The 15847-nt window shown below is 39.9% G+C and overlaps 1 protein-coding gene across 12 annotated transcripts in view; it reads right to left on the minus strand.

Annotated features, from left to right (window-relative positions):
- The window catches only part of lrrc7 (leucine rich repeat containing 7), a 132889-nt gene that overhangs the window by 43367 nt on the left and 73675 nt on the right, over positions 1-15847 (minus strand). For all 12 annotated transcript variants that reach the window (XM_025899795.1, XM_025899791.1, XM_025899792.1 and 9 more), the window contains one exon: positions 595-797. In XM_025899795.1, coding sequence (XP_025755580.1) covers positions 595-783 — 189 coding nt within the window. In that variant the 5' untranslated portion in view covers positions 784-797. The remainder of the gene's footprint in view (positions 1-594; positions 798-15847) is intronic.

Consider the following 15847-nt stretch of genomic DNA (forward strand, 5'->3'; position numbering starts at 1 on the left):
CATTCATGCAGGCTATATTTGGAAATCTAATTCAACATCTTTGTCATTTAAACCAGGCCAGGATATCCATAAAATGTGACGGCCCTTTAATAAGCAGCACCTGTAATTCTCCTTGAAATTTTAGAAGGGCACACTGCATCAGCAGTCCCCACATGGGCTACTTCTGTGCAGCCTCCAGTGTGAACTCATGGATATTAATGTATCAATATCTGTCCAGTAAGGGTATTGCGACACAATAGTGAGAGGGCATTGTAAGTTAGCATCAGTGTTTCACATCCCAAATCCAAATTCTAAAAAATCATAAACAAAGCAACAAGACTAATGGTCAGCATCACATACACAGCTGCACAAAAAGCAGAACTAGCTCAATAAATCTGAGTGGGTGAAGTGAAAAGGCAGTTTTTGATCCCTAATTTTTACTCAGGGTAACAGTGGATGAACAGCTTTTGTGAATTTGATAAACTGTCAGAATAAACAGATTTTAGTTTAGTAGTAGAAGCTTAATAGTAGAAGAATAAATTTTAAAAATACATAAGGTCAGTAAAAGGAAGAAGAGTTATATCAGGAGAAAATGAACATATGACTCAGGGGTACCTTGGGTAATTCCTCAATCTGGTTGGCATCTAGGTAGAGCTCCTCCAGAGTTCTCTCAAAGCTGAAGATTTCCTTGGGGACCTGCTGCAGGCTGCAGTGGGAGTAGTCCAACACTGAGATCACTTCCTCTTCACCACGGAAACAACGGCACGGCACCAGCCGGCCAATCAGCTTCCGTTTAGTGGTCATTTCCAGACACTGCACTGAAATGGCGAGAAAAGGAGAGAACAGACATGATGCTAGAGGCCTTTAACTCATGCATTTTAACAGGCTTGTTGTACCTGATGGAGTTGGTACTTCTGTGTAGAACCTTGTCAGTCTAATAGCATAATTAACAGTATAAAGGCAGACTAGCGTACTAAAAGACAGGCTCTGATATAAGAAACTAGTTATACAAAGTGTTTCGGTAGTGAAAAAATCGTGAGTGGGATTTTCTCTAAAACGTGAAAAAAATTTCTAAAAACTATGTGATAAAACAATGGGAGTTGCATTCATTCACAGTGACAGATTTTGCATCTTTTGATGAGCAATGAAATAAATAAATACATGCACAAAGAAACCCATTTTCACAAGCCACCTACTGCAAAATTATTCATACTGTGCAGAGGGAAAAAATGTGCTCATTTGAATCTCAAGGTGCAAAAAACAATGTGTTAAACACACAGTGAGATCAGACATAGGAGCTTTTCATTGTACAAATATCACCTACAAGCCTTGCATAGACTGGAGGACTGTTCATCTTATGCAGAGGATGAGAAACCAGTGTTGACCAAATGGTTTGCTGAGTCACGTTAGTGTCTTGGGATTTTGTAGCAATCATGCATTATTACTAGAATAGAATGTTTAATGAATTACTGATTTGTTCTATCTGTAGGCACTCTGTAGTTCCTCATAAATACAGAAGCAAGCTGTCAAAAGTAATCAAGCCTGCTCAGACTTGATCCCACCAAATGGTGGTAATTTATACAGTGTGACACATCAAGGCGCCAATTAATGACAAGAAGAACGATAAAATATGTGACACAAACATTAGATCACTTCCTGTTTTTGAGAAAACCACAACTAACAACACTTTGATCCCCACCAAAAACCACCTGAGGAAAAGAGCGAACACTATCAGCAGAAACTACTAAGCTTCCATAGCTTCAGTCAAGTCTGGGGTGACAAGAGCTCCTTAGTCCAACTTTATCATCAAGCTTAGTTAGCTAACAGTAACAAGCATGAAAAGAAACGTTTGATGGACTGTGTAAAAGTCTCTGAAATGTGAGGCCAGTCCGTATTGGTGTTTTTTGCCACAGAAAAAATAATGCAAGTGTACCAGATGATCACAGATGCTGCAAATGCACATAGCACCCTCATCTGACCATGGAATGAAGGGAAGATATCGACTGATAAAGAGAGAGGGGTGAGCAACCTTTACTTTTAACAGAGTAATTTCTGAGAAATTTTTGCCCTTCTGAACCTTCAAATCAATGCAAAGCCAGTGAAGAGCACTGGACACTAGCTTAGGCTGTAAATACTGTAGTTCAGTTTAATTCAGTTTCATTTATGCAGTGACAAATCACAACAACGGCACTTCATAATGTAAGGTAGACCCTACAGTAATAAATACAGAGAAAACTCCAACAATCATATGACCCCCTATGAGCAAGCACTTTGGCGACAGTGGGAAGGAAAAACCGGGCTCAGGGAGGGGCGGGGCCATCTGCAATGACCGGTTGGGGTGAGAGAAGGAAGACAATATAAAAGACATGCTGTGGAAGAGAGACAGAGATTAATAACAAGTATGATTCAGTGCAGAGAGGTCTATTAACACATAGTGAGTTAGAAAGGTGACTAAAGAGGAAATACTCAATGCATCATGGGATTTCCCTAGCAGTCTACACCTACTACAGCATAAGTAAGAGAGTTATGCTGCCTTAGTTATGCTGGGCCTAAGGGCCTAATCTTAAAAGTAGAGATAGGGTCTGTCTCCTGCATCCACAACTGTGGATGTGGGAGACAGACACAGGATGTGTGTGGCATGGTTCATGTACTTTGGTTAGTGGTTTACAACATTAATAATAAGATAATCTTGACGTCCAACATTAGTGAGCTGATCCTTTTAAATCTGAGCCACAGTTCAAAATCAGCATACAAAGTTTTTTAATCTGCACGTACCAAACCTTTCTGTTGGTTCGAGCCTCTCTGTGTGGTGTCAAGTTTGAACGTTCTCCTCATCCTGACTCTTAATTAAGTTTGTGTGAGTGTGGCTGACTGACACGACTGTGAGAGATAAAAACAAAGTAGTCTACCTAAAAATATGAACGCAGTGATCTACAATTGCTGAATGATTATTTGAGCCGTTTTCTTACACTGAATTTAAATGAACTACTGCTGTACTCAGATTTGAGTCCATGGTCAAGTCCTACAATCAGTGCCCACATACTTTTGAAAGAGACCAACTTTGGTCCAGATCAAACATGGACACTGCTAAAGGTTTGCTCTTACAGTAAAATTGAACTAATGTGGGTATTTGGGTGGATTATCCAACGCTAAGTGTCCCCCGTCCAACCAAACCAAAACAGCAGGTGAAGTCGTATTATAAAGTGACTTTAAAGAACGATATCATTTACACTAGCAGCACATTTTTATACTGAAGTCTCATATTAACTTCACCTAAGCTTTGACATTTTTGCATAGATTAAGGAATGTGGATTTTAGGAGAAAAAAACTGCACCAATGTAAAAAGCCATGTGTACGGTGGCCCTGTGTGTTCAAATGCACTGAAACTGCAGCAAATAGAAAAAGGCTGCAAAAACAACAGAAGAATAGAAAAAAGTTCACAAAGCAAAACGAGAGAAGTGTTTTTGGGGAGACAAAACAGCTGCAGAAGTGACAAGCAAACAGAAAACGGCTAAAAGCAAACAAATGTTTACAATATTATATGAATTATGTGATTAAAACACAGATTTCCTTGCATTTTTTTCTACTGCACAATACCAATGAATCCTTTTCAAGTATGTCTCAGTACAATCTTTCACATGTTTTGGTTTCTGTCACTTCCACAACTTTTCCATCTTATCTAAAAATGCTTCAGTTGTGTTTTGTGAGTTTTGGGGTTTTTTTCTACTTCCATTCTATTTTATTCAACTTTTATTCAACTTTTATGTTTTGTTTTTGTTTTGTGTTTTAATTGAACTGCATTTGAACGACCACTGTGCATATTGGGTGCGTGAGGATTGTTCGAAGATAGAGAAAAATGTGAAATTACACTTTAGGTCACAGGTGTTGAAGGACCCACATTAGTTTAAAAGCTTCAAATGACTGTCAGGCAGATGTAAAACTCACATGGCAGACGGGTATCACAGTGATCCCCCGCCAACCAGCAGTTACCCAGTTCACAGCAGGCTGAGGCTCGGCGCTCTTTGTCACACACACACACACACACACACACACACACACGCACACACGGTCTTTTCAAACAACAAGCCAGAGCCATATAATTAGACCGAATCCTTTGTAATTCTGCGACAACATCGCTCCATTACACAACTCCATTTAAAAAGCTTGTGGCTGAATGGCATAAGTAGGGTAACCATGGTTATTAAAGTCCTTGAGTGAGGACTCATCATTCAGCTTTATCATTGCAAACCCACTCGCTTGCTGCGCTCAATCTATTGACAAATAAAGACATTTTAACGCCAGCCCTTTCAAATGGAACAAAGAGCGAGTTTTCAGTGATTGGACTTCAATTTCCTGCTTGATCTTCAACTGCCATTGAGCACAACAGCAACTGGATGTGATGAGGAGCTGCACAGCGGCATGAAAAGAAAGAGATGAGGAAACTAAAGAGAGAATGTGAAAATAAGAAAGTGTAGAGAGCAGTGAGAGGAACACCAGGAGGCTCAGAGATAAGACCTGCAGCTTTATCTGGCTATAAACACACACATGTCCAGCTGCACCGTGAGACCAGATGAATTCAGACGATAGAGAGAGTAATCTTGAGCATTGCGAGTACACTGTGTTATCTGCTCTAGCTTGTTGCAAGCCACTGAAATCAGATAAAAAGGTCGCAGATCCTGCAGGACTGTTTATCTAAAAGGACTGAACCATTAAAATCAATGCATCCTCATCCACAGTCATGCTCAGTGCAGGTGTAATGAGGCCAGCTGACATTTACTGTTTGCCTATTCTATGTGTAAACCCGGCAGTCAGTGCTTCTCACGATGCTCCCATGTTTGGCGGCGGCTTGTCTGTGTATTACTTTTACCTCAGATGCTCGGCCACTTCAGTAGTTACACCTGCCTTAATTATTTGTGAAATAGATTCAATAAAATGCTTGAAACATTCCTCAAAGATCTTTGTCCATGTTGATATGATAGCATCTCATATTTGCTGCAGATTTATCAGCTGCACATGCACAGTGTGAAGATGCTGTTACACCACATCCCAAAGGTGCTGTACTGGATTAAAATCAGGGCCATTGGAGGCCATTTGAGCCTGATCTGAGCTTTGTGACATGGCATGTTAGCTTGCCGGAAGAATCCATTAGAAGTTGGGTACACTGTGATTGTAAAGTGATGGACATGGTCAGCAACAATACTCAGGTAGGTTGTGGTGTTTAAACGAGGCTCAGTTGACACTAATGGGCCCAAAGTGCAACGAAAAAATATCTTCCACACTATTACACCACTACCATCCTGAAACATCAATACCAGGCAGGATGGATCCATGCTTTCCTGCTTTTCAGTTTTTGAAATGTACCGAGGACTGTCCCACATTCAACCTTCCCCATTCAACATTTCTGAATGCAAACAGTTGCTGCCATGTGACTGGCTAATTTGTGTTAATTAGGTGTGCCTAATAAAGTGGCTGGAGATTGTAGTTTTAAAGCAAATAGTGTGGATACTATTAAGAAAGTGTAAAAAGTTTTAACCTAATGTTTTCTTATATATTTTTTAAGTATATAAGTAACTAAATCAATGAATACATCAGTTTGAAGACTTTGAAGAAATTGATGTGTTAATTACGCTACTGTGACATAAACTCTGTAATCAATATAATCATGATGTACTCTGCATAATATGGAATATTAATGCTACATCTCTCCTAGTTATGAGAACTGTAAACCATGCTAACATCAAATGTCTACCTTTTATTGAAAGTAGTAGAGTGCAGTACTGCGCGGCACTATTCAGTTCGATTCAATTCAGTTTTACTTATAGTGCTAAATCACAACAACTGCTTTAAGGTGCTTTATATTGTAAGGTAAAGATCATATAATAATACAAAGAAAACAGAGAAAACCAAAGCAATAATATGATCCCCTTTGAGCATGCACTTTGCCGACAGTGGGGAAGAAAACCTTCCTAAACAGGAAAAAAACCTCTGCAGGAAGCAGGCTCAGGGAGGGGCAGCAACCTGTCATGACTGGTTGGGGTGAGGGGAGGAAAACAGGTCAAAGACATGCCGAAAAGAGCCAGAGATGAATAATAACTGCTGATTAAATGTGTAGTGGTGTATTAACACATAGCGAGTGAAAAAGAAACACTGAGTGCATGATGGGAAGCCCCAAGCAGCCCAGACCTATTGCAGTGTAACTTAAAGGAGGATTCAGGGTCAGCTGTTCCAACCCTAACTACCAAATAAACTACCAAATAGACTCTCTATCAAATATCAAATACAGATGCATTGTTTTGCTTTTTTTCATAGCTACACAACTACACTGATGTGACCCATATTTCCTGATTTCTAAGAAAGGGCCTGACTTGGAAACAATGTCCCCTCTGGTCATCCGCTTTATAATTAAGTTCCCCAATCAAACCACAACCATTTTGGCCAGGGACTTAACGTTGCTGTCCCAACAGCATTTGCTCAGAAACATTTAATGTTAACAGCATCCGGGCCTGGAGCAAACTACACCAGAGGTCAATACATCCTGCTGCTCTTTACAATCTTTATTAGATTCTATGCAATATAAAGATGCCTAAACAAAGCGGTAACACACTGCATGTGTCCACGCTCAGCTTGCTAGAACATCAGCTTGCTAGTGTGGCTGTCTGAGCACAGGCGGCAGAAGTCAGGTGACACACTCCATCGTGGTTACACAGCACTAAGGATCTTCTCAGTGGCTGAGTAAGAAGGCAACCGGATTGCTTGTTGGGCTTAAAAATACATGATTAGCAAACGTGCGAAATCATTTTCAGTGTCTACAGCATCCTCTAATCAACAGCTTGACATTCAACCAATAAGCCAGATGGCCCAGTATAATGTTCCAAACAAACCAGTAACACTAACCACAGGTGATGTGACCCACAAATCAGAGTTTGTTAAAACCCATTTTCCCTCTATAACATGCCTTTTTTTGACTGTGGAGGTTTGGCTTTAGTTATCATTATTCGTTGTGTGCGCGCATGTGTGTGATCCATCACACATAAGCAAAAACATTTGTTTTCCTGACTGAGGTGACTTTGAGTAATTACAGAACTCACTAAAAGGAGCACAGAAAAATAACTTTTGTCTTGAAAACATGTGCAAAATATGAGCTCGCCGTCTGCTAAGAAATCTGTTTCTATAAGCTACTGATAATGCAGCTGCCTGGCTCTGCCCTCACGGTTATGGATGTAACAGCTTAATTTACAAAGACAGAGTAGACTAAAAATAACAGCTTTTTGTCAACGGAGCGGAGAGGGAACGAGAGAGAGGAGCTGATGTCGCCCAGGCAAGTATTAACAACAGCGGGGACGGTGACAAATAGCAAAGATGGGTGTGGGTGTGTGTCTGTTGAGGGGGGGTGTTTACGTGGGCATCAGTGAGAGACTTCTGAGGGCAGTCACCTTCATGACACAGACACCTGCACAGACTGATTATCTGCCCGGGAAGTTCATGAGGAAAAGAAGAGGGAGCTGTGCTGCCACTGTTCACAACAGATATCACACCAAAAGACAAATAACAAGGATGTAGATCGCTCTGTATGACCTATATATCAATATAACAGTGCAAAGGACTTGGCCACGTGGCCATTCATGGATGAAGTGAAATATTTTAGTCATTGTTAGGTTTTCTCTTTAGTTCTAACACACTGATCACCTCTGCTAGAGTGAATGTAAAGGGGGTGCTGAAGTGTGTCCAGTCCTGCCCAGACGTCCAGATAGCATGAAGCACAAAAAAAAGAAAAAAAAAGAAATACAATTTGGATGGGAGTCAGAATGAGCCAGTACCAATAGGATGAAACAAGGAAGTGAGCGTGGTTGGCTGTGTTGGCTCTTGCTGCTGCTATGGAAACAGCATGACGGAGCAGACTGACTCTGCAGAGGCAATGCTTCATGTGCAAGTGCGAGTTCCCACACACACACACACACACAAACACACACACACACACATTTAAATAGCTTTGGTAATCATCATAATAATTATGACATAAAACAGAAAACAAAGATGTAGTGAGAAGTTTTACAAGAACTGCTACTGTAACATACACCCACCCACACGTGCACACGCACACACTTAAGCACCTCCACACATGCACACTTTTACACACCAGCAGCGGGTGAAAAAGAAGAAGACTGCGATGAAGAAGTATTAACGCCACACTGCACGCTGTTAAAAATACTCAAGAGAGAGCCAAAAATCCAACTCAGGAGAAAGTAAAAATGCAGCAGTATTGGTAAAAACGTGCAGACTTCATTATGTGAAAAGGTCCTTACAGTTTATCAGGGGCTATAGTTAGTGCTGGATCAGATGACCTTGTATCCTCCCTTAGTTATGCTGCTATAAGCCTAGGCTGCTGAGGGCTTCCCATGATGCACTGAGTGTTTCTTTTCCTCATTCACCTCTTTATACTCTCTGTGTGTTTAATACACCACTCTGCATTTAATTATTAGTTGTTATTAATCTCTGGCTCTCTTCCACAGTCTGTCTTTTCTCCTGTCTCCCTCCCCTCACCCTCAATGCCCACACTGAAATGATTAGGTGTTCGTTAATAAAAAAAATTCATAATTGTTTTTTTTGCTAAATATACTGTACTGACTGACCAGGCTTTTCCATCAACAGATTTTTTTTTCATCCCTTATGGCACGAGCACATTCCAAGATGACAGATGACAGAATTCATTGGGCTCAGGGATCACCAGAGACCTGACCTTAGACCCACTGAGAATCTTCTGGATGTGCTGCAGAAGACTTTAGCAGTCTGACTGTCTCATCATGGTTACAAGATCTTGTTGTAAAAATATTTCAATAAACTTTGTTACACTGTGTAAATATCTCGAAACAATTCCACGGCGAGTGTGTACTGCCTATAAAACTAAAGGCAGTCCGAGAAAATATTAGAGTGTGAGACTTTTTTGTTTTTTGGCTGTGCAGTGTACATATATAGTAAGCACTGGGGACACACCAAGCAGTGTAAGAAATGTATCTTCACATACCCTTTTCACAGAGTCACAAAAACTACTTTTGCCCCCCTTTATTGTCTACTAATAAGTCAAAACAAACCATCTTTAATGTTGGTCCCAACTACACATATTTAACATTCTTCAAAATTGCAGGACACTTTGCTGAAACGTCACACAAAACTCAACTGCACTGTCTGGGCTGGTAAAAATATTTCCTTTTAAAATTATATAGCTTCATAAAATGTTCAAGCAAACTCTGCTTTAGCTCGGCAGTCCCCCAGAGTTAAGTTTTTACCACAGCTAGCGAGCGATCAGCAGTTCTCCTGAATTTCCCCTGGAGCGGTCGCTTTCCTCCTCCCTCTGCTCTTCATTCAAGCTTGTGTGTTTGTGAATATCTGTGCATGTCCTCCAGCAGCTCAAGAGGGTGAATTCCCCTAGGGGTGCCATGACAGCCATCGCTTCACGTGCAGCCTCACTGTCGCCACGGTAACCGCTGCCATAGAGACCGTCTCCCAGGAGCTGGGTGTATTTTTACTCATTCTCCCGCTCTCTCTGTCTCTCTCTGTGTCATAAAACAGAACATGCTGCACTCGGTGGGCGAGCGCTCCACATTCTGCGACGCTTAATGTAGACTCAGATATGTCAGACACTTTTATAGCACCTGAATAAGAGCCCGAGAACAGCTCCATGCCACCGCTTCGTGTTTCTTTTTCTGTTTCTCGCAAAAGGCGGGAGAGCTGCGCTCTGTGGATATCACCCCAGGGTTTCTGCACTCGCTCACAACAGTCGCACGCTATCGCGGACGAGCACATGTGAAACGCACACACACACATATCAGTGACACAAACAGTCATGCATGCTGACTCATTTACTTGTGTCAGTGACGGTGAGAGGACACGGAAGATCCTGTTTCACATCCCAGTGCTCCACATTGTCAAGCAAATCCCTGAGTGTGAATGTGTGTGTGCATGTGGGAGGCAGTTAGTTATCTAGCGGCCAAGAACAGCTTGTTCTGCCTCTTTCTGTGTTTTGTTGGGGGTTTTTTTTACATTCACTAAATTTATAATAACATTAAATAAGCACTTTAGGCAGTTACCTGTACTACCACCAAATGAAAACACACACACGTAGATTTCAATTGTGCTTGAGTCTCTGATCTGCAGAGGACATCATTTTAAGATATTCTGTTTGAAAAGTCCTATAGAAATATGCTGTCATCCCACATACGTGCACTGGAATAGTGAAAAGTTATATAAGTCTGAGGCACAGCTTTATCATAGGACTGATTTTGATAGTAGATATTAAGCTTTTTAGACAAATCCAGTCTGGGATAACAAGGCATCTGGCTGCAAAGGCTTGAAAGAGAGTCGTCATAAAAAACGATGTCTGAACGATGTGTCATCACTGAGTGGATTTTGCCTCCGCTTGCTTTTGTGGAACTTTGGTGCACAATCAAACCGTTCCCTTCAGCGTGGCCGGACAACCAGCACTGAATGAGGCACTAACCAGTAGTAGGAGGAGGTTACCCGTATCAGCTGCTGCTTGACTGTCAGGCTGTCCTGTGCTGCTCCACAACCTTTAACATTTCAACACACAAATAAACTTTGCAGCGATGACAGACGCCCTGATTCTTTGATATTTTCTTACATATTAAAATGTGGGGAAACTCACTTGTGATGTTGTCTGTTGTGCAATGTCTTCTCATCATATCAGACACCCCAAACAATTTGTTTGGTTATTTACTGCATAAGTTCATGTGGAAAAAAAGTAATGAAAAAAATGTAAAAAGACTGATAAGTACCGGATGAATATTATAAATAGCAAGCCAGCAAAGTATGGAAGAATAATCTGATGGGAAAAAACAGAAAAAAACTGGGATATTGTTTCAGTTGGCAATAATCACAAAACACAAGTATCACAGAAAATATACCAAATTAGAAACAATTTCTTGTCATCTGCTACTTCAAAAGTTAAGATCTGGTTAAGCTTCGGTAGATTGACTTAACCAGATATCCCATACAACGTTCAGGACTGCTTTCAAAGTTAATGTTAAAGACCTTAAAAGGCATTAAAGACAGCGGATAGGCTGATCCATGATACGTATCTGAACAAATTAAAAAAATTGTTATCTTGTTTTGGAATAGAAAAACTGTACGGTTCATACAGAAAAAAATAACTTTATTGCTCTTTTTTGGCATCACAGGTCAAAGCTGTTTGTCTAAAGTTATAAAGTCATACCTGTTAGGAATAAAATGATTAAGTAAAGCTGTTTTTTGTGATTATTATATACACATTGTCTTTGCGCTCATTAAGAATTGGCACTCCGTGTAATAAGGGTCAAAAGGATCAGTTCAGCGCTATGATTGAATTCAATTATTGAGACTGACATGTTGAGCTGCAGAGGGATTTTGCAAACATGCTTACAAATCATAACTAGTTGAAGTCAGGGTGATATTTTTCTGGGCCAAGAGAGTCTGAGCAAAATGTCCCGGACTTAGATAATAAGTAGAAAACAACAGGCTAAGAATTGCTAGCTGATATTAATACAGCAAGGTTAGGCTAGGGAGGTGTCTTTCTTTCACAGATGCAGACGAGGTCAGACGGGAGACAGAAGGACTGCCATGTCATTTCCCATAATAATTCTTGTTTTTGTTGTGGTATAAAACTATATTGCCAGCTTACAGAGCCATCCTTTTTGTGAAGCAGACCGCTGGTTCACATCGAGGTCCAGCGCGCTGTAACTAGTAATTTCAAATGCTGAAATGTTTTAAAAGATAGTCGTTCTCCTGTACTTCCTTAAAGAAAGAAAATGGAAATCTTTAACATTTTATTTAATTTTAGATGATGCATAATAGCTGACATGAGAGGCGCGTGGCAGGTGAAGGAGACGAGACAGGAGCTCTTTTAAACTTAGACCCTAAGTCTCGAGTACTGCCGTTCGTTTGTGTGTTTGTTTGTTTGTTTGTTCACATTCTGAATGTGTGACATGCTTGTTTTTATGTTAATGGCAACATCGACAAACAGGACTGATGTAGGATTTTTAAGACAGATGCCAATATCTGGTAATTTAAAAAATCCAATATTCTGATATAATTCCTAATTTTAGGGGTTTTTTTTATATACAAAAACACAAAAAGATTTCCCTAAAATTTGTTACATTTATTTATTTATTTATTTATTTGTTTACACACTGTGTTTGTCGTTCCAAACAGGTGCATTGCCAACAAGGAAACTGCAGTGCCCTCTTGTGGACGAATTATGCAACATCAACACACCACCATCTCTTCTTTACAGTTTTAAGATTTATTTACTGGCTATTATTAATTCAAAAAAAAAATATATCAGTCTGCTAATACACTGATCAGTGGCTAAAAGGTCAGAATTACCTCTGGTTACCTCTGGAAGTTTTATAATACTCATAGGAATTAAAGTGTCACTTAATTTAGGACTTCAGTGTCTATTTCTTAGAAGACTTGTCAGTGAATCTTCATCTTTCATAAGCGTAGAGCAAACGGTGGTAATATTTATTGAAGATCACGAATAACAAGGTTTACTGAATTGTTAGTAGCTTTTTTTTGGAGATCACATTTAATTTAATTGTCTATTTTAGTTAGGTGCAGTGTGAAGGTTTCTTAAATTTCTGAAGTTGTGTTGTTGTGTGGGTTAGTTTTATTCCCGCCTCATATTTCCCTAGCTTTAGGTTGAATTATGTGAAAAAACAGATACAAATAAAAAATTTTACCTCACTTTTCCCCCAAACCAACCCCAGTTCTCACCGCTTCATTCCATCCCGTCGCTCCCATCCCTAGAAGGCCTTGCTGTCAGGGAAACATTTGTCTGTGCTCGAACAAATGGTTTGCATTTTTCTGAAGAGGACAAAGCCTCGAGGAATCACAACACGGTCTTGATGAATCACAGTCTGGGCGTTTTCACACTCGCAGCCAGTCCAATCTGCCTGCCACTGTGGCTCCAGGTGGCACGTCTGTAAAACCCAACGACCCTTGCATCACTCACACTAAAAATAACAATCAGCTGACACAACAAAGCGGAGAACAACTGACAATTCACCTGCACCCGAAATGTGACAATCAATTATGCTCAGATGCATGAATGAACAAATATACAAACGCGCCAAATGAGTCAAAGTGCCGTTACCTAAACCACAGAGTGACCTGAAAAAGATGTTTATGACTCTCGCTGTGTACACAGAAAAACTTTAGGACGTGACTGCCTTCAGTGACAAGTACCCACAAATGACAGACTGAAAGTTAGACAGACAAACAGTGGGATTTATAAATAGTTTGCAATAAAGACAGATAAACAAGCAGCCAGACAGAAAAAGGCTGCGTGACAGGCAGTCAGGGAGAATCATGCTGTCAGATATGAACATATCCGAGCTACTGCAGGGATTCTATCATGTACACTGTTTTCATATGGCGGCTAATAGATCTTTTTATTAATTAGCTGCTCAACAGGAATGCTTGGCAATTTTAAAAAGTCAGCCAAGAATAGCACATGACTCTGTTAGTTTGGGGCAATATATGCGACGCATCCTGGCCTGCAGCAAACCCTGGTGGCAACTATTGACATTTTATCGACAGCGTTGGTGCAGAAGAGTGTGCTCGTGTTTTCACAGCCTTTTCTCTCATTTATTTCTCACATAAATTTGCTTCTGCAAGATTCCAAATAAATAAGTACATAAATAAAATAAAGGGAAGGCTTTAATGTTTTAAATCTGTACCTCAAAGGGTTGATGATTATGACTTCTCAAGAAGACTCAAGAAGTTTATTGTCATTTCGTAAAGTGTTACCCAGCCTGAAACGAAATCCTGTTTCTCACCAGCCTCTACAGTGCAATAAGCAATACAGTTTAAAATGAATAAATACAGTTTAAAAAGAATAAGTTTAAAAAAGAGCAGCATAAAAAAAGGCATAAATAGCATAAAATTCTAATAACCAGTTTTCAAATGAAACCTTTAATTTATCAAGATCTGATGTGTCATTTAAGGGTTCCCTTCATTTTTGAGCTATATAAAAAAAAGCGCTCAAATTGGTAGGCTTAAGCATATGAAATACCTCATAACGAGTTTCATTATCATCTGTGGCTCACAAGGTAGAGACGATTGCCAAATAATCAAAGGGTCAGTGGGTTGATACTAAGCTCCCCAGTCCATATGCCAACGTGTGGCCGTGGGCAACTGAAAGTAGGGCTGGGCGATCAAACTATCAGAGATCATTATTGTGAAATACATTTCTTCAATAGAAATATGGCTTCTATCATATCTTCTTTATATTTCTATTAAGACTTCATTGACAGACAACATGAAAGGCCAAATGATAAAGACAATAGCACTACTGACTAATATTATGATATTTTTATTGATATTGACTGATATAAAAAAAATTACAGTGATAGAGTTTTTTTTATCACCAAACCCTAGAAAGAGCTTAAAGGGAATGTGAGGGGTTTGTCAAAGGTAAATGTGGTTTGTTGTAAAACAGGCTTTGAGCACTAATTTATTGAAGGAAAATGATATTTAAGTAGCAGTCTATTTCTCATTAATATGGATAATATCTGGACATACAGTTCATGAACCTGTTTACTGGGCATTCTAGAAAAAACTGAGAAAAACTATGAACACTTCAAAAGTTGTCAGTCTTTTATAGCTCAAAATTCACAGGAAACTACAGCAAGATTTAAACTTAGCCAGGAAGTTGGTGTGTACAGTAACAAACAATCTGAAGAATAACTTTATCCATAGTGCAGTCCACAATTCGCATCCACAACAGTTACCATCATGGCTGCAAGGCGTTACAGAGGGAAGACCGGATGTTGCCAATGCTAGCTCAATGAAATAAAATACTTTGGGAATACTATGAACAAGAGAGCTCATCTTATGCACCGAAATCCTGAAATAGTGTTAGCCGAGCAAGCTTACATTAAATTTATTCGACTGAAAAACCATCCAACATTGGACACACTTGGTATCAAAAAGCTAATTGAGAGCACGCTAATGGATCAGTCAAATGATAAAAAATAGGACATCCATGCTGGCTGCCTGTTAATTGCCTTGACTTGCCTTGAGGCGACTGTTGTTGTGATTTGGTGCTATATAAATAACATTGAATTGAATTGAATTGAATTGAACTTCTGTCATTCTGCACCAGATTGCAATTTGCTGTGACCGATTGGTTGCAATCGCCTTCCGAACACTTGTGATCGGAAGGTGATCGCACAGGTCGTCTGAAAGGAGGCAACCTTTCTGCAAACAGTTGCAGTCTGACTTAACTGCAATCACTCTCACAGAAGGTTTGGAAATAATTGCTATTTTATTAATGAATGCAGACAGATTGTTGCCAGCACTCTGCCATCAGTATGAATGAGTCTGTCAGTGAGCACAATCCGAGGGAACTGGGTGCTAGCTGGTTGTTTTCTGGTAATATTCCTATAGAAAAGGTTTCAGAGCCCAAACGCAACAGATATGAGATTTTCACCGATTTACTTAATAGATGACAATCCACAACATTTCTCTGAGACAGGGAGATTCCATCATTTTTCACTATGCAACATAATAAAGATGATCAGCACCTACAAACTTACTAGTTGTAGGTGCTTATTAGTTACAAGAAAGTGGACTTCTCGTGTAAAGATCCAAAGTCAGACTTGAAAACAGCTTGTTGGAAAGTGCAAAGTGATATCCTGATCAACAGAAAGACAGCTGGCTGTTCTCAAACATTACCAGACCGACTTATTTGGTTTTTCATTTGAAGGCTTCGCTCGTCCAACTGTTCTTCAGTAGCATATATGTGAAGCTCACAGAGGAAAGGCTTCACATGAGCCTCTCCTCTCCTTCTGTCATCTCTCACTGTCTCTCCCTC

This window comes from Oreochromis niloticus, linkage group LG17 (assembly GCF_001858045.2).
Source record: "Oreochromis niloticus isolate F11D_XX linkage group LG17, O_niloticus_UMD_NMBU, whole genome shotgun sequence".
Classification (NCBI taxonomy): domain Eukaryota; kingdom Metazoa; phylum Chordata; class Actinopteri; order Cichliformes; family Cichlidae; genus Oreochromis; species Oreochromis niloticus.